A 21,151-nucleotide genomic window follows, 5' to 3' on the forward strand; every position below is an offset into this window, starting at 1 on the left:
TAGTTCTGATGCTTTCCTATAATGAAGGGTGGGAATCACTTCAGTTTTTGACCATTGAATAATATCTCTGATAAATACCAATGGACTTTTTTTTATTTCAAAGCCTGTGCTGTGGGAGCATTTTTCGGACAAATGTGAAGTCGACTGTGCAGCAGCTTTAGTGAACCTGCAGCAATGTCCCATGTTTCACCCATCATCTGATCCGACAGGAATGAGTCCCAAATACTTTAACTGAAAATTGATGCTGTGAAAGAAACAACATCGCCCTCATGTTCCCCTAAGGCTCTTTTGAAGGTATGTGGATGTCCCGGTGTGACCTTATCAGTCTATGGGTGTGCCCAATACTGCAGTAAATGGAGACCTCTGCACCTGGCTGTGACATCATAGGATAATGTAGGTCACAGAATGGGAGAAGAGTTCAATCTCTTATGATACATCCAGAATACAAGTGAAATTTGTATTCTGAGAGAGAGGGAGAGAGAGGGTGAGGGAGAGAGAGAGAGAGAGAGAGAGAGAGAGAGAGAGAGAATTCAAATTGCGTTAACTCAGTAATTTTTCATCCGATAAACTTCATTCCACATTTTACATGTTCAGCTCCTACAGGACATTACATGGTAATATCCTGATTGAGCTGAACACAGGGCTGGGGGTTTGAATCCCCGTTCCAACACCAAATTTTAGACTTCACCGGATTTTCTTAAAAATTTGCACAGATGTTGAGTATGACTCAGAGATGACATCACAAGAGTTTAGAGGTCAAAGGTCAAATTTCAAGGTCACTGTGACGTTGCCTTTTGTGACTGCATTATCTCATGAAGGCTTCCACGGTTTTTCTTCAAATTTTGCACAGATGTTTATTATGACTCAGAGATGACATCACAAGAGTCTAGAGGTCAAAGGTCAAATTTCAAGGTCACTGTGACATTGCCTTTTGTGACTGCATTATCTCATGAACGCTTCCACGGTTTTTCTTCAAATTTTGCACAAGTGTTGATTCTGACTCAAAGATGAACTGATTACATTTTGGAGGTCATAGTTCAAGGTCATAATTCATTACTCAATTCAGCTAGAAAGTCCATTCAAACTTCCAAATATTCCACATTTTTCAAACATTCAATTTTTCAACCATTCTGTTGATTCAGATATATTCATCCTTCGTTCTTCATCAACATTCAGCAGTGAAGCTTCAGCTGCTTCAACATCAGCGTCAGCATTCACACCACAATTTCTTCAAGGAATTGCAATTCTAGTTCTTTTCAATATTGTGTTTTATAAATGAATGATTTGTACATTAATTATAAAGTTTTCCTTTGAAACGTAGAAGAAAAGTATTTTGCATATTTGGTAGGCCTAATATTTAATAGCCTATGTAATTTATTTATTTAAGTGGGAAATCAAGATTGGAAAGAATCCCAATGTTTCAAGTCTTTCTGAGTCAAGTGTTCATGTGGACCATGTTTACACCAACCTTTGAACTGCTGTGAAAGGACTATAAGCTTTTGATAAGATACATTAACTTGATTTGTATGACTCAAGACTAATACAAATCTTAAACAGATAAACCTTTGAAATCATTGCTGCACCAAACAAGAACATTGGAATTTGTCCCCCATAAACTACATTGGAACCACGAAAGTGAGGGATTTTATAACAGCGACTCCGGACAGGAGGATCACAGTAATAACCTGTTTCAAGTGCTCAAATGGCCAACTGACTATTGTTTTGACACAGACTTGTGTGAACAAACTGAACATATCCTTTAATCAGTGACGCATTTAAATCAGATTTACCCTGCTAATTATAGCCGGCTATTTGGCGTGTCTCTACAAGCCAATAGCCGGCTACACCCATTGCTAAGCCATTCGTTAACCATTAATAAGTAAAACAAACGCACCCTCCTTTGTGGCACAGCTGATGATGTTGGTGTTCTTTCTATGGTGAACGCCTTGGGAACTAGTTTTTAGCACGGACCATGAAACTGATATACGACTCTTAGGCCTAACTGATCAATGTTTTTATTTGCAACAGTGTATGCTATTGAATTTGTGAACACTGCACATTGTAAGGCAATTCAACTTTGAACTTCACACAGCCGATTCAAACAATAAACTCAAGAATTGCATTTAGTTCTGATGCTTTCCTATAATGAAGGGTAGGTGGGAATCACTTCAGTTTTTGACCATTGAATAATATCTCTGATAAATACCAATGGACTTTTTTTTATTTCAAAGCCTGTGCTGTGGGAGCATTTTTCGGACAAATGTGAAGTCGACTGTGCAGCAGCTTTAGTGAACCTGCAGCAATGTCCCATGTTTCACCCATCATCTGATCCGACAGGAATGAGTCCCAAATACTTTAACTGAAAATTGATGCTGTGAAAGAAACAACATCGCCCTCATGTTCCCCTAAGGCTCTTTTGAAGGTATGTGGATGTCCCGGTGTGACCTTATCAGTCTATGGGTGTGCCCAATACTGCAGTAAATGGAGACCTCTGCACCTGGCTGTGACATCATAGGATAATGTAGGTCACAGAATGGGAGAAGAGTTCAATCTCTTATGATACATCCAGAATACAAGTGAAATTTGTATTCTGAGAGAGAGGGAGAGAGAGGGTGAGGGAGAGAGAGAGAGAGAGAGAGAGAGAGAGAGAGAGAGAATTCAAATTGCGTTAACTCAGTAATTTTTCATCCGATAAACTTCATTCCACATTTTACATGTTCAGCTCCTACAGGACATTACATGGTAATATCCTGATTGAGCTGAACACAGGGCTGGGGGTTTGAATCCCCGTTCCAACACCAAATTTTAGACTTCACCGGATTTTCTTAAAAATTTGCACAGATGTTGAGTATGACTCAGAGATGACATCACAAGAGTTTAGAGGTCAAAGGTCAAATTTCAAGGTCACTGTGACGTTGCCTTTTGTGACTGCATTATCTCATGAAGGCTTCCACGGTTTTTCTTCAAATTTTGCACAGATGTTTATTATGACTCAGAGATGACATCACAAGAGTCTAGAGGTCAAAGGTCAAATTTCAAGGTCACTGTGACATTGCCTTTTGTGACTGCATTATCTCATGAACGCTTCCACGGTTTTTCTTCAAATTTTGCACAAGTGTTGATTCTGACTCAAAGATGAACTGATTACATTTTGGAGGTCATAGTTCAAGGTCATAATTCATTACTCAATTCAGCTAGAAAGTCCATTCAAACTTCCAAATATTCCACATTTTTCAAACATTCAATTTTTCAACCATTCTGTTGATTCAGATATATTCATCCTTCGTTCTTCATCAACATTCAGCAGTGAAGCTTCAGCTGCTTCAACATCAGCGTCAGCATTCACACCACAATTTCTTCAAGGAATTGCAATTCTAGTTCTTTTCAATATTGTGTTTTATAAATGAATGATTTGTACATTAATTATAAAGTTTTCCTTTGAAACGTAGAAGAAAAGTATTTTGCATATTTGGTAGGCCTAATATTTAATAGCCTATGTAATTTATTTATTTAAGTGGGAAATCAAGATTGGAAAGAATCCCAATGTTTCAAGTCTTTCTGAGTCAAGTGTTCATGTGGACCATGTTTACACCAACCTTTGAACTGCTGTGAAAGGACTATAAGCTTTTGATAAGATACATTAACTTGATTTGTATGACTCAAGACTAATACAAATCTTAAACAGATAAACCTTTGAAATCATTGCTGCACCAAACAAGAACATTGGAATTTGTCCCCCATAAACTACATTGGAACCACGAAAGTGAGGGATTTTATAACAGCGACTCCGGACAGGAGGATCACAGTAATAACCTGTTTCAAGTGCTCAAATGGCCAACTGACTATTGTTTTGACACAGACTTGTGTGAACAAACTGAACATATCCTTTAATCAGTGACGCATTTAAATCAGATTTACCCTGCTAATTATAGCCGGCTATTTGGCGTGTCTCTACAAGCCAATAGCCGGCTACACCCATTGCTAAGCCATTCGTTAACCATTAATAAGTAAAACAAACGCACCCTCCTTTGTGGCACAGCTGATGATGTTGGTGTTCTTTCTATGGTGAACGCCTTGGGAACTAGTTTTTAGCACGGACCATGAAACTGATATACGACTCTTAGGCCTAACTGATCAATGTTTTTATTTGCAACAGTGTATGCTATTGAATTTGTGAACACTGCACATTGTAAGGCAATTCAACTTTGAACTTCACACAGCCGATTCAAACAATAAACTCAAGAATTGCATTTAGTTCTGATGCTTTCCTATAATGAAGGGTAGGTGGGAATCACTTCAGTTTTTGACCATTGAATAATATCTCTGATAAATACCAATGGACTTTTTTTTATTTCAAAGCCTGTGCTGTGGGAGCATTTTTCGGACAAATGTGAAGTCGACTGTGCAGCAGCTTTAGTGAACCTGCAGCAATGTCCCATGTTTCACCCATCATCTGATCCGACAGGAATGAGTCCCAAATACTTTAACTGAAAATTGATGCTGTGAAAGAAACAACATCGCCCTCATGTTCCCCTAAGGCTCTTTTGAAGGTATGTGGATGTCCCGGTGTGACCTTATCAGTCTATGGGTGTGCCCAATACTGCAGTAAATGGAGACCTCTGCACCTGGCTGTGACATCATAGGATAATGTAGGTCACAGAATGGGAGAAGAGTTCAATCTCTTATGATACATCCAGAATACAAGTGAAATTTGTATTCTGAGAGAGAGGGAGAGAGAGGGTGAGGGAGAGAGAGAGAGAGAGAGAGAGAGAGAGAGAGAGAGAATTCAAATTGCGTTAACTCAGTAATTTTTCATCCGATAAACTTCATTCCACATTTTACATGTTCAGCTCCTACAGGACATTACATGGTAATATCCTGATTGAGCTGAACACAGGGCTGGGGGTTTGAATCCCCGTTCCAACACCAAATTTTAGACTTCACCGGATTTTCTTAAAAATTTGCACAGATGTTGAGTATGACTCAGAGATGACATCACAAGAGTTTAGAGGTCAAAGGTCAAATTTCAAGGTCACTGTGACGTTGCCTTTTGTGACTGCATTATCTCATGAAGGCTTCCACGGTTTTTCTTCAAATTTTGCACAGATGTTTATTATGACTCAGAGATGACATCACAAGAGTCTAGAGGTCAAAGGTCAAATTTCAAGGTCACTGTGACATTGCCTTTTGTGACTGCATTATCTCATGAACGCTTCCACGGTTTTTCTTCAAATTTTGCACAAGTGTTGATTCTGACTCAAAGATGAACTGATTACATTTTGGAGGTCATAGTTCAAGGTCATAATTCATTACTCAATTCAGCTAGAAAGTCCATTCAAACTTCCAAATATTCCACATTTTTCAAACATTCAATTTTTCAACCATTCTGTTGATTCAGATATATTCATCCTTCGTTCTTCATCAACATTCAGCAGTGAAGCTTCAGCTGCTTCAACATCAGCGTCAGCATTCACACCACAATTTCTTCAAGGAATTGCAATTCTAGTTCTTTTCAATATTGTGTTTTATAAATGAATGATTTGTACATTAATTATAAAGTTTTCCTTTGAAACGTAGAAGAAAAGTATTTTGCATATTTGGTAGGCCTAATATTTAATAGCCTATGTAATTTATTTATTTAAGTGGGAAATCAAGATTGGAAAGAATCCCAATGTTTCAAGTCTTTCTGAGTCAAGTGTTCATGTGGACCATGTTTACACCAACCTTTGAACTGCTGTGAAAGGACTATAAGCTTTTGATAAGATACATTAACTTGATTTGTATGACTCAAGACTAATACAAATCTTAAACAGATAAACCTTTGAAATCATTGCTGCACCAAACAAGAACATTGGAATTTGTCCCCCATAAACTACATTGGAACCACGAAAGTGAGGGATTTTATAACAGCGACTCCGGACAGGAGGATCACAGTAATAACCTGTTTCAAGTGCTCAAATGGCCAACTGACTATTGTTTTGACACAGACTTGTGTGAACAAACTGAACATATCCTTTAATCAGTGACGCATTTAAATCAGATTTACCCTGCTAATTATAGCCGGCTATTTGGCGTGTCTCTACAAGCCAATAGCCGGCTACACCCATTGCTAAGCCATTCGTTAACCATTAATAAGTAAAACAAACGCACCCTCCTTTGTGGCACAGCTGATGATGTTGGTGTTCTTTCTATGGTGAACGCCTTGGGAACTAGTTTTTAGCACGGACCATGAAACTGATATACGACTCTTAGGCCTAACTGATCAATGTTTTTATTTGCAACAGTGTATGCTATTGAATTTGTGAACACTGCACATTGTAAGGCAATTCAACTTTGAACTTCACACAGCCGATTCAAACAATAAACTCAAGAATTGCATTTAGTTCTGATGCTTTCCTATAATGAAGGGTAGGTGGGAATCACTTCAGTTTTTGACCATTGAATAATATCTCTGATAAATACCAATGGACTTTTTTTTATTTCAAAGCCTGTGCTGTGGGAGCATTTTTCGGACAAATGTGAAGTCGACTGTGCAGCAGCTTTAGTGAACCTGCAGCAATGTCCCATGTTTCACCCATCATCTGATCCGACAGGAATGAGTCCCAAGTACTAGCCTACTTTAACTGAAAATTGATGCTGTGAAAGAAACAACATCGCCCTCATGTTCCCCTAAGGCTCTTTTGAAGGTATGTGGATGTCCTGGTGTGACCTTATCAGTCTATGGGTGTGACCAATACTGCACATTGTTCTACTAGTACCAGGTTGAGGTTAACTTATTTTACCTATAGGCGACTGTTCATTTTTCTTTTCAATATTGTATTTTATAAATTAATGATTTGTACATTAATTATAAAGTTTTCCTTTGAAACGTAGAAGAAAAGTATTTTGCATATTTGGTAGGCCTAATATTTAATAGCCTATGTAATTTATTTGTTTAAGTGGGAAATCAAGATTTATCTTTACAGGGATGTCGAGTTGTAATGTTTTAGCGCCCTCTGTTGTACATAAAAACAAAGTACACTAAATGTGTTTTTTTTAGGATTTTTCGGACAGTGAGATATTTTATTTTATCTTTAAAGAAATAAAAATAAAACGTGATTTGATACTGTTTAAAAAAAGAAATGACAGCAAATAAATAAACGTCAAATAAACGTTTTCGCGACTCACGGGATATAAAAATAGTCTCACGTTTCACTGGGAGTTGTAGTTCCTTTTGCCCGGAAGCCAACCGCGCCGCTCCTGTGCCGCACTCAAACTCCCGCGATGCCTCGGTGCTCAACTAAGCCACTGGCAGGGGCACGCCCACACTAAATAAACCCGTCGACTGTAATCCTCTCTGTGTAGGCAACATAGCACAATTCTCTGCGGGTATTTTCTACCTCGCCACACATTTGTTCCAAGTAAAAACGAAGACATGGACAACTCTGGGAAAGAGAAGGAGGCCATTCAGTTAATGGCCGACGCTGACAAAAAACTCAAATCCCAAGGCTCTTTTTTGGGAGGGATGTTTGGAGGGTAAGACAGCACTGCACCAAAGAGCAAACAGCTAGCAAACGTTAACGTCAGCTGCACAGCTGGCACGCAGCCTATTTTTGTGTTGACGCCACACACATTCGATTAGTTATCTAACTGTTTACCAGCAGGTTATTGTTGTTTAGTTAGAAATGAAACCAGTGGGAGACACGTGGCGTAGTACAATAATCCATGCATAGCAGTTAGCTAAATTAGCTGTTACTGTTATTGTAAACTAGCCTGCAGATCACGACTCCCCATAGACCAAAATGTAGCTTAAATTAGAGCTACGCAGTCAAAAAAACTTAACAGATGAATGCAATTTTAGTGAGATCTGATATCTACTTTGACCGTGTTTTAAACCTTTCCAATAGTGAAACCCAGTCGTCACTTTATGCAAGCTAGCATCTATATTAATGTGGGCCTACATGATTATGAACGGTCAATTCATTAAGGCCTATGGTTATAACATTTCATTTACATTACAGGCAGAGAAGCCAGTTAAAAAATATATACTCTGGGTGAAAAGCCACACCATTTCCATTGTCAGAATCCCCATGGCAGTGGCCTAGCATTTACTGTTGGACACAGCACAACAGTGTGTATCGATAAGATTCGTAGAGGATAGAGATTGAGGCAAACCTCCACTTCATCAGATCATGCTTCACTTTGTTTCAGATTGAGATTTACGATTTAGATTCAATTTGGTTGTCGTCACAATGGTTATAGACACTCTTACTCCTATGGTACAAGTGACCTTGGGGAGATCATTAACATTTTGTTATACTGTATATATCTAACAAATGCATGTAATTTATATTTGAATGTTTGATCGTGTTATACTTTGTTGGATTTCACTGATTATTTGTTTTATCCATCTTTACCTTTGTATGCCGGTAATTTGGTACCTTTATGAAAATGTGTACTGTAATCACTTGTGATTCCCCCCCCCCCCTCCTTTTTTTGTCTAGTGGACCACACAAAGTGGAAGAAGCATGTGAGATGTACTGCAGAGCAGCCAACATGTTCAAGATGGCCAAGAACTGGAACGGTGAGATGAGAAGCTTTTTCTTTTTCTTATTTTTTTTTACTGAAGATATTTTATAATCAATGTAACAAACTCACTGGAGAAGATGTAGTATAATGTGCATCAAAGAAAATCTGGGCACTAAAACTACAAAGCACAGCACTTTTGAAGATGCCACAGAGAGGAGGAAAAAAAGGAATTATGTGCATAAATTAGAGTATAAAGTATGGAATATGTGTGTTAAAGTTTCTGTCCCCCTCCTCTTTCCTCTGTCCTCAGCCGCTGGAGGGGCATTTTGCAAGGCGGCGCGCATCCACATGCAGCTGCAGAACAAACATGACTCCGCCACCAGTTTCATCGATGCGGGAAATGCTTTCAAGAAGTCTGACCCGAACGGTGAGACTGCATGCAAAGTCTAGCTAACTTTGATCGTATTGAAAAAACACGGCACAAACGCTGACACAGAATAGGCTGCTGTGTAAACGGTCTGTTCGAGTTGAACATTTAACACAATGTCTAACTGTTCCCTCCTCTTCCCTTTTTAATGCTGCCAAAAGAGGCAATCAAGTGTTTAAGTGCTGCCGTCGATATATACACAGACATGGTAAGATACACGTAGGAGGGTCAATCTATGTTGTGATCGACAGTAAAACTCACGTATATTTTTTTTGTTTTTATGGCTCAGACTACATGTGACCTCTAATTTCCTTTTGACCTTTAGTATTAGTCCTGGATATAACATCATCGAGATGACTGAAAATCTAATCAAATCTTTATACACATTGACGTAGCAGGCTCTCCTCGGCCTTTGCCTGCCACTCACAGATTTTACTTTGGGGCTCTTTGTCAATATGTTCACAGCACACAAATTTATTTAGTTTCACACCGATACCTTGATCAATTGGCCTATCTTTTTATTCCAGTTAACGCGGCACCGCTGCGACCCTGCAGTTACACTATCTCCTGTCCACCCATGTTATTGTCACTGTCTTGTATGTTTCTTGGAGAGGTGTGTACTGAAAAGGCAAATTTCATTGTGCTGTAACGGTGCATATGACAATAAAGCTATCTATCTATCTATCTATCTATCTATCTATCTATCTATCTATTAAATTCAAAAGCTAAAACCTTGTAGATGTGAAGGCCCAGGCTACTATTTAACCTAGCCTCTCTGAACTGACAATGTAACATTTGCTGACTTGAAAGGTGTGTGTGGATGGATCTGGTTAGCAACGATTTGACTTCTCCTATTGTTCTTCCGCCTCCAGGGAAGATTCACCATCGCAGCCAAACACCACATCGGTATCGCAGAGATCTACGAGTCTGAACTGGTGGATATCGAAAAGGTAACACCACATACAGTAACTGCAGGGCAGGCTACCTGGTCAGTTAACACAACAAAACATTATTAATACTACCATTATAGGGCATGTATCTTTGGAGGAACACAACAGTATTTGTTTTGTTTTTCTTTGCTAAAGGCTATTGCACATTATGAACAAGCAGCAGACTACTACAAAGGAGAAGAATCCAACAGGTACTTTTTTCTCACTGTTTGTTCTTCTAGAATGAAACATCGTTGTATATCAACTGACTTTTAAAGATGCCATGTTTGTGTGTTTGAAAATAAGGCAAAAAGTGGTTAGAAATGTTTATATGCATACGTTCACCCTGTTAATATAACGGTCTAAGGCCATGTCCACACATACACGGGTATTTTTTGTCACAACCAGACACCAAAACTGTAGCATTTTTAAAGGTTTATCCAAAGTGGAGTTTTTGGAAATCTCGTTTTGCCTGCATTTGTAGGGACATGTAACCGGAGGTTTTCAAGTTTTCGAGGGGAATCGTCCCAGAGCAAAAGTGAATCAAAATAGCATTGTTTTCGCTGATGGTCTAGTTTAATGATACAAGTCATTTATAATCGTCAGAAAAATTTGACTGTTTCGTTAACATGATTTAAAAGTTCCTGGTACCCACTTTAAATGGAACGGAGCCATTGTTATTGTTATTACTGACACTGGCGCTTTTCCTACTATCACAAGTAAAAAGTTCTGTCCCATTCTTTACATATTCATACATTACATATTCTAAATAGGTAGCTTTGATAGTTTGTATCATATTAAATGTGTGATGTACCTATTTTTGCTGTGTAATTTTTCCTTAGTTCTGCCAACAAGTGTCTGCTGAAGGTGGGGTCTTACTGTGCTCAGCTGGAGCAGTACCAGAAGGCCATTGAGATCTACGAGCAGGTGTGTACCATCCGTCATGTTTGCACATTATCAATCAACACCCACGTTGTGATGCCGATATTTGTAATACATGCTGTTTGATTTGGATGCATAAAGGTTGGAGCCAGCACGATGGACAACCCGTTGCTGAAATACAGCGCCAAGGAGTACTTCTTCAAAGCCTCCCTCTGTCATTTCATCGTCGACGAGCTCAACGCTAAGGTGACTGGATACTTTTTGTGGTTCCCTCTCAGGATTTGGGATGGGGTGTTGTTGTAGAATTTTAACACACTGCTTCTCCGCAGATTGCTATAGAAAAATATGAGGAGATGTTCCCGGCTTACTCCGACTCTCGAGAATGCAAACTGTTGAAGGTAAGTTGACGCAAAGGACTCTGAGGAATACCATGGCTTACTTTTCTCCTCAATCTATTCTGTTTCTGAATTATTATTTCTTCCTTAACAGAAACTTCTTGATGCTCATGAGGAACAGAACAGCGAGGCTTTCACAGAAGCAGTAAGTCTTGTACAGAAACACACCAAAGAAAAAAGTTCCCAGGTTTTAAAGCCCAGCTTTTGTTGATCACAGGGCTGAGCCACATTGCTTCAGGTCTTGTAGTTGAAGTTGAAGGCTGGATCTTGGGTATCCATTCAGTCTCTCAGGACTGTGTGTTTAAACGTAAGCTGGTACAGACTGATGGACTGCATTGCTGTTACCATATAAAAAAATAGCTCTTAAAGCTACAGTGCGGAACTTCTCTCACCCCCATGGGTAATTCTGAGTAATAACAACAACACTCTCAGCACATCTACATATTGGTAAGCCTTAGGTGATCGTGCATGGATATTTCCCTTATGTTGTATGTCAAGTTTTTTTCTTAGCAGTAGAATCAACAACTTAAACATTTTGTGGACGTTTTGGGGGATGTTTCTAAGCTACTGCACTGCAACAGTGTCAGGCGGAAACACCAATTTGTATAAACTGGCATACCGAGAAATAAAGAGGGAGTTTTGTGGAGCTGATAGGCTTAATCAACTTTGTGTCAACTACTTTGGCAATGGCTCGAATGTAACCGTCATTCATTTGTATGGATTTAAGATTTAAAAGATTTCTCCTCATCTGCAGTATGTTACGTTTTCATGTCTAAGGTTTGGAAATATACATCAATAGGCTATTAACCTTTTTAACATGGAGGCCAGGGAACTACAGATAAAAAGTTGCCAGAAAAAATTCTGGCATTTCTTATCCAATGTTTGATCATGTTTTCTATTAATTTGCACTGTCCCCTTCTTAAATATACTGAATTGAATTAAACACAGGTGTGTAGTTTATACTGCACACATATGCAATGCTGGTTCGAATTTCTTCTGAAAATAACCAGTAATGTGTAACAAATAAAGCAAAATTTGTCATCCTAATTTAGGGAAAACCTGCTTTATCTCTGTGTTCCCTTGCCACCCTGCAGGTTAAAGACTACGACTCGATCTCACGCCTGGACCAGTGGCACACAACGCTCCTGCTGCGCATCAAAAAGACCATTCAGGGTGATGAAGGGGATCTGAAATGAAAGGAACCCAGGGGCACTGAGGAACAAATCCATCATGCATGCTTTCTCTCTCACACACACACACACTCACACAGACACACACCCTCTTTTCACTCACCTCACTGTGTATAGCATCTGGAAATGAGTGTCCGCTGATGATTTAAAGTATTCCACCGCTCACTGCTACACTGTCAAGAGTAGTCCCTTTGCTTTCCGTACGAGTGTATCTGAATCCAGTTAGAATGTAAATCCTCTCGCCCTCACCTCTCTCTAGAGGATTGCTGCATACCTTTTTTTCTGCTGAAATCTGTCCCGGGGTGGGGGGGGGGGGGTTTCAGAGCGGTATATCGTATTGAAACTGATGTTAGTATGACAAAAAGTACCGCATGTTTTGTACAATTATCTTTTCCTAGTCAGATGCAGCTTATTTTCTTCTTTTGTAAACTTTGTTAGTGTAAATTTACTTATCATTTTAAATGTTTTTAGTTTGTTGTACATAAGATTATTATAATTGTGTCTATGGATTTCAGTAAATGTACCACTATCTGAATTTCTTTTGTATTTGTTTGGAGAGGAAGAGAAGGGATCAAATCAATGCCATGATTGTTCTTAAAACTAATGTCATGACGGCTACAAAAGTGATTTTTTTCCCCCACACAATCACTAACGAGGATAGACTCTTCTAGAGGAAGGGCGACGATATGCACCAAGTGTAGACTGTTAAACATTTGTGTCTAATCATAGCCGTACACTTTCATACTTGCATAACGTTAGTAGGATTTATTATTTCTTTAGGTTTTTGTTCATGTAATAATACTTTGGCTGTTAAAATCTGTACGCTGTGATTTATAGTTTGCCTGTGCAACAAATGTCATTTTTGAATCAAAAAAGCACTGATGTAGAAACTCCTTATTTCCAGGGGAAGTTAATCTGTGGGGGGGGGCAAATGTGCAGCTTTAGTCGCTCCATTTCGTGCCGTGTCGTGACGTGAATTCATCATCAAAAGGTTTTTACTACTGCGGTGCAACCTTCCAAATGGCCAGTAGTCCCAAGCATGTCATTGTGTTTCTAGTTTAGTGTTGTGAGAACATTCACATCGTGTGAGCCAGACCAAAGTTTTTACTAAAGGGTCAGTCGCCCTGCGTATCCAACTTCTTCCGGGTGGAATGACAATGGGACCTTGGATATGATCTGTATGCTTGTGCGAATGGACAATAATAAAGGTATATCTCCCGACTGTGCTCTCCTGCCTTTTGTCCTTACCACCCAAACAGCAATGTTATATTTATAGCAATACACCTTCAATCGTCTTTTAGGGTATGTTATCCAATGTTATACAAGATTGCGCCTCACTGCTTGCAGATGTATTTTTCAGTCAGCACTGAATTGACTGCTAACAACAGTAACAACGACAACAATCTGATTTCAGTTACTCAACATAAATAAATACCTTGAAGTGAAGTTGAAGTGTATCTTAAATAATGCACACATATTTTCTCATTGAACTTGTGAATTCAGTGGCCCAAATAACATCTGTCTTCTAGCTTTTTGATACGTAAAAATTGGGCCATACACTTTTATATCAAGTTCAGGTGATATTCCAGTACTGTGCATGTTGTGCAAACAGATATATAGGGGGATTATTATTTTATATTTAGCATGTCATATTAACTTTATTATTCCAGATTGGCTATTTTGTTCCTCCATTAAAATGTATTAATATGTTGTTACTTGAGTGATGAGACGACTGAATACAATATGTATTGCTTTTGTTTGAACTGATAACTAATCAAGTTCATAGATTCCTTTGTTGATCTTTCACAATCCCGTGTGTGACATTCTTGCTGCCACTGTAGATCTGACTGTAACCCTATACCAAAACATTAGCACTACATTGGAGGAGCTTGTTGGTTAAAAATCAATATTCTGTCACACTGATGTACATAAGCTAGATCTGACATAAATGTGTCATGTCCTTTGACAGTACTGATCAAGTGTCGACAATGCAATAAGTGTGCATGTGTTTTTTCATGCCACTATTGACAGATGAAAACTTTTAGCGGCTACCTATTATTTACTATCTATGGCGGCTACATTGCATCCATATTCACAATACTGTATAGATGGTAACGGATTCAAACGTTGAGTTTAGTTACCATAAATCAAACAGATTTGGTTTTTCTTGTCACATGCGAGCTATGAAAGAAAATGGGAATACAATTGACATATTCAGAGGTGGTCTTCCTTTAGGCTTTGTTATTGCAGGCAGCTGTATAAATCCTTATAAAAAGTTGTTTAATATGCAATAACCTGCTGAACATTAACAGTTTGAAACGCAGCTGTGTTTATATGGAAGTGGTGCCACACATTTGAATGATTTAAGCTACTTAATTTACATTCTGACCGTCGTAAATCATCATCAGTTGCCAAAACGATGCCGTCAGTGCACAGGGGAACAGGTGTGGTAAAATGTACTGAACCTCCTCATTGCATGTAATAAATTGAATAATCACCTTCATTTTATCTGTAAATATTTAATGGGATTTATGCCACATTTCAACCTATATATTATGTGGATAATGTACAATATTAACTGATTTATTATAGCTAATAATACCGTTGTGATTTGAAATGAATACCCAGACATTCCAAGAGAATAGGAGACAAGTGAAAATGACTTCAGAGTCCGATGATGATGAAACACTGGAAGAACACACATTCTGCATGGCTAATTTCATTGTATACTGTATATACATGAATATCATTAAAAAAAAGGGATTTGAAATGGGATTAACTAAATTAATTGCTTAATTTATATCCACATGGATTGTCTTGGCTCAGCTATTGTCTGACACAGTTTCACAATCTTTTTGACAAAGATCTTCGGTGACAATCACAGTCTGGATGTCGGGGAGCAAAAGATTGGTTTCAGAAGAAGAGGCGGTTTGATCTGAAAGTGGAGCCAGAATGGTCTGGGAGACGGCAGCTTCCAGGACAGACGAGGTAGAGATAGTGGGGATTTCCATGGAGGAGACAGATGCTAACGTGGCGGTGGGTACAGACAGAGAGGTGGAGGAGGAGGAGGAAGACAGGGGCATAGTAGTGTGAGCCATGGACACCGGTATGGAGAAAGGAATGGTGGATCCGTCTAGGGAAAAGAGGCTGGCCCCTGTGGAGTCTGTGGTTACTATGGGCTGGATATGGGTCCCGTGCGGCACCTCGGTGTGTATGACGGTGATCCCTCCCATAGCTCCGTGGCTGACCAGTGCTATGGCCCCGTGAGTGGTCCATTCAGGGGGGATGGTGACGGTGTCGGCCGGTGCTACCATGGAGTCAGTGTGGGCTTTATCGGTACCGCCAGCAGTATCAGTGCAAGTGTCAGTACCACTAGCAGCAGTAGCATCGCTATTGTTAGCAGTGTTCTTTTTCTCCCCTGCTCCTGCTTTTTCCGTCTTTCCCTTGGTGGGACTTTTGGCTTTCTTATCCTCCACATTTCCCTTCAGCACCACCAGGTAGGTTTTCCAGGGAGCTTCTGAGTTATGAATCTGATTAGTTGAGAAAGAGCTCATGTTATTTTTTTAACACTGCCAAAGAGTCCATAAGTGGTACAAAGTACTTTACACACCGGGAAATTGATCGGGAAATAAACATGTATTGGTGGACATTTTACTAAAGCCATATAACCTTAAAAAGGTGCAGTCTGAGATTCTGGAGAATGCTTGTCCACCTTTTTTCAAAAGCGGTGAATATCCATACTGTGTGTGCGAAGAACAACAATCTGGTGTTGATACACAGTCTCTGCTCTGTAGACCGGTATGTAAACAAATGTAATGTTAACAGAGGGCCCGTCTTAGCTAGCAACATACCAGTTTACAGAGTCTAGGCTGTGTTATAACACTGGATTTTTCTTTTTCAGCACACACACACCGCACAGACAGGTAGCGGATCGTGAGGAGGTATCCACCGATTTTGACAAATTATTTTGACATCAAGATTTCTCCAGAATTGGACCACCTTCAACAATGTTCTTTTTTATTTATAATTGTTTCTATCTTTGGTCCGGCCACAGTACAAGTTTGATCAACTCTGTATGGATACAGTTAAATATACACTTTCTTATAGTTATCATTACAGTTGGATAAGCTCTGCTGCTCACCATAGTGTGCCGGCGAAGTGTGGACTTGTCTGTAAACGTACGTTTACAAAGTCCACACATGTAAGGTTTCTCTCCAGTGTGAATGCGCTGGTGCCTCTGGAGGGCGTTGAGCTGGGTGAACTGCTTGTCGCAGTCTTTACAGCTGTACGGACGCTCACCTATCAACAGAAAAGGAACAAACATAAGCCAGAAAACACACAAGTCAAACAGGGAACACCAGTAAGGAAAATAAAAACACAATAAAAAAGTGGGCTGTAAAAGTACATTATGCCTCCAAATTAAAAAGAATAAATATGTCTGTGATTTCCACAATTACCTGTGTGTATTTTCAAATGCTGGTGGAGGGAATTCCTCTGAGTGAAGCCTCGACCGCAATGTTCACACTTGTATGGCTTGGACCCCGTGTGGATGTTGGAGTGGTGTCTCAGGTATTCTTTAGACGCAAAGCTCTTCCCACAGGACTCGCACATGAAGGGTTTCTCTCCTATCGGAACACAAAACAGCCAAGACAATGATGTTAAACCACTTTTGAATGGTATGTGTGAAGATTGATTTCTATTTATTTGGCAGCAGGCTTCAAGCCCCAATTTATGAGGATCAGTCAAACAAAAAAATACTTTGGAAAAGATATCGCTCTTACCCGAGTGTGATCTCTTATGATAGGCCAACATGTGCTTCTGGGTGAACCGTGATTCACACTCGTCACAGGCAAATGGCTTCTCTCCTGTGTGAGTCCTACAAGTAGTGAAACGGACTAGCTTAGACCACAGATATTTTATACAAATTCATATATTTTATAAATATGTCAAATTAGGCTCAAGTCCAGGTATTTGTCAAAGAGTGAAAATAATTACTGACTCAACTTACAATTAATTCTTAAGATTAAACCATGACACCTTTTTTGGGTTACAAGCATCTATATAACACCCCTACAATTAAGGATGATCTGACCAGCAGTGTACAGTACCTGCGGTGCATTTTGAGGGCAGAGTTCTGGGTGAACCTGGACCCACAGTCAGTGCACTCAAAAGGCTTGGTGCCAGTGTGCGTCCTCTCGTGCAACAGCAGGGCTGTTCTGGAGCTTAGCGCCTTTCCACAGTCAGGGCAGACATGGTGCTGATTGCTCCGCTCATGGACCTAATAAAACAGCAGAAAAATATCCAATCAGGAAAAAAAAAATGCAGATAAAAGTGACTCTTAATGCATAAGTAAATAACATTTTGCATATATTTATCATGGTAATAATACTGTAATAAGACATTTAGGTGAGGGGTTGTGTGTGTGGAGTCCTCACCTGTCTTTGATGGCGGACAACGTCCTTCTTTCGTTTGAAGGTCTTTGTGCACGAGTCGCAGGAGAAAAGCCTCTCGCTGTTGTGGACATGCTTCTCATGGATCTTGAGGTTGCTGCGGTTGGCAAAGGTTTGCTGGCAGGTCTCACAGCGATAGATGATATCTGCCTTCACCCCGTGGTACGTACTGGGAAAGAAACAGGTTATTATAGCTCTATCAGAAGACTAAGCAGCAGCTTGGTTGTTCAACTTTAAAAAACAAAAGCTATCAGATTTTGTACTGGATCTTGAAGCCACTTTTACTCTATTCCCATCTTGTTTTGTTATTTAAATGAATCAGAACATGAGTAACATGACAGTCAATGTTGGTGTGTAACCTAATTCCCAACTGACCAAAACCTGCATCTGTCTGATTAGTGTCAACACTGAGGTCCTTGTATAGCACACAAGACCAAAGTCCTATAAGATGACACATCTCCCACCGTATTGCAGTGCACACACTGACTCCATTAGGAGTCAACAACATGGGGTTGTGAACTATTTTCCTGCCATGTAATGGTTGCTTGGCTCAAGGCCCTGGAATAAAACACTTGGTTTTCTACTAACTCAACAGGCAATTACACCCACAGGCAGCATGATGTCTGACTGTCCTACCTGATGTGCTTCAAGTAGCTCCTCTCATAGTGGAAGGTCCGCTGGCACGTGTTACACTCAAACTGAGCTTTGGATGATCTCTTTATTGTCTTCTCGGACTGTCCCTCCTCTTCCTCCTCCTCCTCCTCCTCCTCCTCCTCCCCCAGAGATAACAGCAGGGAGCTTTCAGGATCATTACTGTGCATGTCATCGTCGTCACATGCCCAGTCATCGTCCATGTCTGAGACTGGAACTCTCAGCCGTGTCCCCCCGTCTCCTTTCTCTGGCTGAGCGTCCGTCCTGTCCTCGTGCTCCTCTGCGTCTTCATCGTCTCCACTGTCAAAGTCCTTGTTGTTTCTTTTAGTGACTATACGCCTCTGGACAACTTTGCGGCCAGACAACCTCAACTTCAGCTTTGTTGTCCCTTTGGTTTTGCCCTCCTTGGCCGTTCCCTTCTTCACCTTTGGTCTTTTCGAAACGTCGTCTTTCTCTGGGCTTTGCGGAGACAGCTGCCGCTTAAGGGACACAGAGCTTATAGGCTGCTGCTTCGTCTTCTTCTTCCCTCTCGTCCTCATTTTGTCTGCATTGGCTTTCTGTAAGGCAATACTACACACAACATCTGATGGCGATGATGCTTTTTCCTTGGAGGGTTTCTGCAGGATGCCGGCACTCATGGCCTCGTGGCAAACATCGGACAGGTCCTTACAGTCCAAGAGACACGCCGTCGCTTGGACTTCCCCGATCTTGTCCCGGGCCACCTCCACCTTACCTGTGTACACAAACTCCACGAACTTGGAGAAATCTTTGGGGTGCATGTTGGAGAGTGATAGTTTGTCTCGGGTGGTACTAGCGTCCTGAGAGAGGAGGATGTCCTTGAAGTAGCCGCTGGACGCTGCTAGGATCACCTGGTGGGCCTGGAACTCCTCCATTTCACCCTCGTAGTCCACCTGCACCGTGACGTCACTCAGCTGTCCGTGCAGCCGCAGCTGATGCAGCGAGGACAGCAGGTTTTCATAGTGGGACTTGGAGGTGAGCTGGATCACTTTGAATCCCATGATTCATGTGTGCTGCTGATAAAAAAAGAAGAAAATATTGGTGTGCCTTGCGATGCTTAACATACTTAACCAACGTTGCATTGAATTTTGGGTAATTTGTGGTTCTCGTGCATTATCGTTGGGGTTACTCTTAGTGCGTTGAATGTAAGATAGATAAAATCTGCTCAAAAGTAAAAAGGAGCAGCTAATGTAAAGCGAAGTGCTGCAAGCTCGTGATAAATAATGAACCTCTCTGACACAGGGTGCTCCTCAAAGCCCAGTCAGTGTTTAAACCCATATTGTTGTGCTTTTGTTTTGATTACGTTCACTGCAAGGGTTAGTTACTGCTAACAGTAGCATCACACACATGATACAAGCTAGGTTTAGCTAACGTGAACTATCAACACAAAACAAACTGGTCAGAATGCGATAATAAATTGAATGTGCGACGCATCGAACACAGCACTCGAGTGAAGTTTCAGCAGCAGCAGCAACAGTCAGCTAACTACACGCCAAAACAGAGCGTGAGTTTTCTTACCGTAAGGTCGGTAAAATGGCAGCCCCTCACAAATGATGTTCCCCACAGCGGAAGGTATTTCCTGTAGAAGTCGCTGCCGAAAACGGCTCACGTCTTTTCTGACTTACCGACATCCGGTGCCGAGGTAGCTGATTTGGGATCGGTTTTTCAGTTACGTTTGCGTTGAAACGTTGCATTACCGAGTAAAACCACTGCTCCTGGATCATTTTAGCAGCTTTGTCGACTAAAAGCGCAGAATGTAATCGCCTGAAAAAATAGCGCCTCTGACATCTGTGTGAACGTCTTTTACTGTGAACGTTACATTTGAGGCTTTACTGTGAAGCTAATTAAGCTAACAAACATCTAAAATAACACATTTAGGAGACTTTGCCTTATCTTCCTCCAAAATACTGTCTTTCCTTATGCTTTTTTCTACTAAAGGCTAGTCTAGCTCTCATTGCTGTAGCCTACATAAAAAAAGTAAAAATGCTTCATTTCCTTTTTGCAAGCTAAGTGTAAAGTAAAGGTATAAAGCAACCTTAGCAGTATTGCAGGTATTTTAAATAGTAGGCCTTATGTAGGTTAGTACATTTTGTTTGGGGTTACCTAAACTCTATAGCTGCAGTTTGCTCTGGCTGTGCACAACTACCGTAACTCCAATACTGATAATATCTCCTCTCAGTGTTTATTGGTACATTACTGCCTCATACCCACACGGGGGCGCTGTTGCACAGAACGACATGAAAGGATGCAAACTGCCATTGTTGGATACAAAAAAGGCAGTTTATCCTATAAATTGTATTTTCTTCTTCATTGTGTCAGTTTCACACAGACAACACTTATTCTAGCATAGAGTTTAGGCAGACATAGCCTTCTAATTTTTTATTGAACTGACTGCTTATGTTGTGGAGGCTATATACTCATATGATAGTAGCCTAAATAGTCATTTGTAGACTAGTTGTATGAAAATGGTTCCAAAAACAATACAAAATGGCCAAGCTCATTGATTTACAGTCATACCGGCATACACCCCCCCTCTACAGCGTTGCAAAAAGCATGCTGTCATTCCAAAGGTGTATGGAAAGCTACTTGAGGATTCACTGGGGCGCTGTTCTGCAGCTGCCAAGGGTTTTTCTTTTTTCCTTCGAGAGAAAATCCATAAACCTTACATTTGTCTTAATGAATTCTGCAAGCTAGCAATCTG

General features: G+C 40.3%; 2 protein-coding genes across 2 annotated transcripts; one reads left to right on the plus strand and one right to left on the minus strand.

Annotated features, from left to right (window-relative positions):
* Positions 1 to 7,332: 7,332 nt before the first annotated feature.
* Positions 7,333 to 13,496, plus strand: napbb (N-ethylmaleimide-sensitive factor attachment protein, beta b). Its single transcript, XM_080047912.1, has 11 exons — positions 7,333 to 7,515; positions 8,484 to 8,563; positions 8,819 to 8,935; positions 9,097 to 9,143; positions 9,808 to 9,885; positions 10,021 to 10,076; positions 10,707 to 10,791; positions 10,888 to 10,992; positions 11,076 to 11,144; positions 11,236 to 11,286; positions 12,236 to 13,496. Exons 1-11 carry the CDS (start codon positions 7,415 to 7,417, stop codon positions 12,335 to 12,337), a joined length of 891 nt encoding a protein of 296 aa, XP_079904038.1. The 5' UTR covers positions 7,333 to 7,414; the 3' UTR covers positions 12,338 to 13,496.
* Positions 13,497 to 14,774: 1,278 nt separating this feature from the next.
* On the minus strand, positions 14,775 to 20,000 carry gzf1 (GDNF-inducible zinc finger protein 1). The gene is made up of 8 exons (XM_080047601.1): positions 19,969 to 20,000; positions 18,418 to 19,466; positions 17,767 to 17,950; positions 17,440 to 17,609; positions 17,113 to 17,207; positions 16,789 to 16,956; positions 16,473 to 16,630; positions 14,775 to 15,861 (listed from the first exon to the last, which is right to left on the minus strand). Exons 2-8 carry the CDS (start codon positions 19,449 to 19,451, stop codon positions 15,154 to 15,156), a joined length of 2,517 nt encoding a protein of 838 aa, XP_079903727.1. The 5' UTR covers positions 19,452 to 19,466; positions 19,969 to 20,000; the 3' UTR covers positions 14,775 to 15,153.
* Positions 20,001 to 21,151: the final 1,151 nt, after the last annotated feature.

This window comes from Ammodytes marinus, assembly GCF_949987685.1.
Source record: "Ammodytes marinus genome assembly, chromosome: 19".
In the NCBI taxonomy this organism is placed as follows: domain Eukaryota; kingdom Metazoa; phylum Chordata; class Actinopteri; order Uranoscopiformes; family Ammodytidae; genus Ammodytes; species Ammodytes marinus.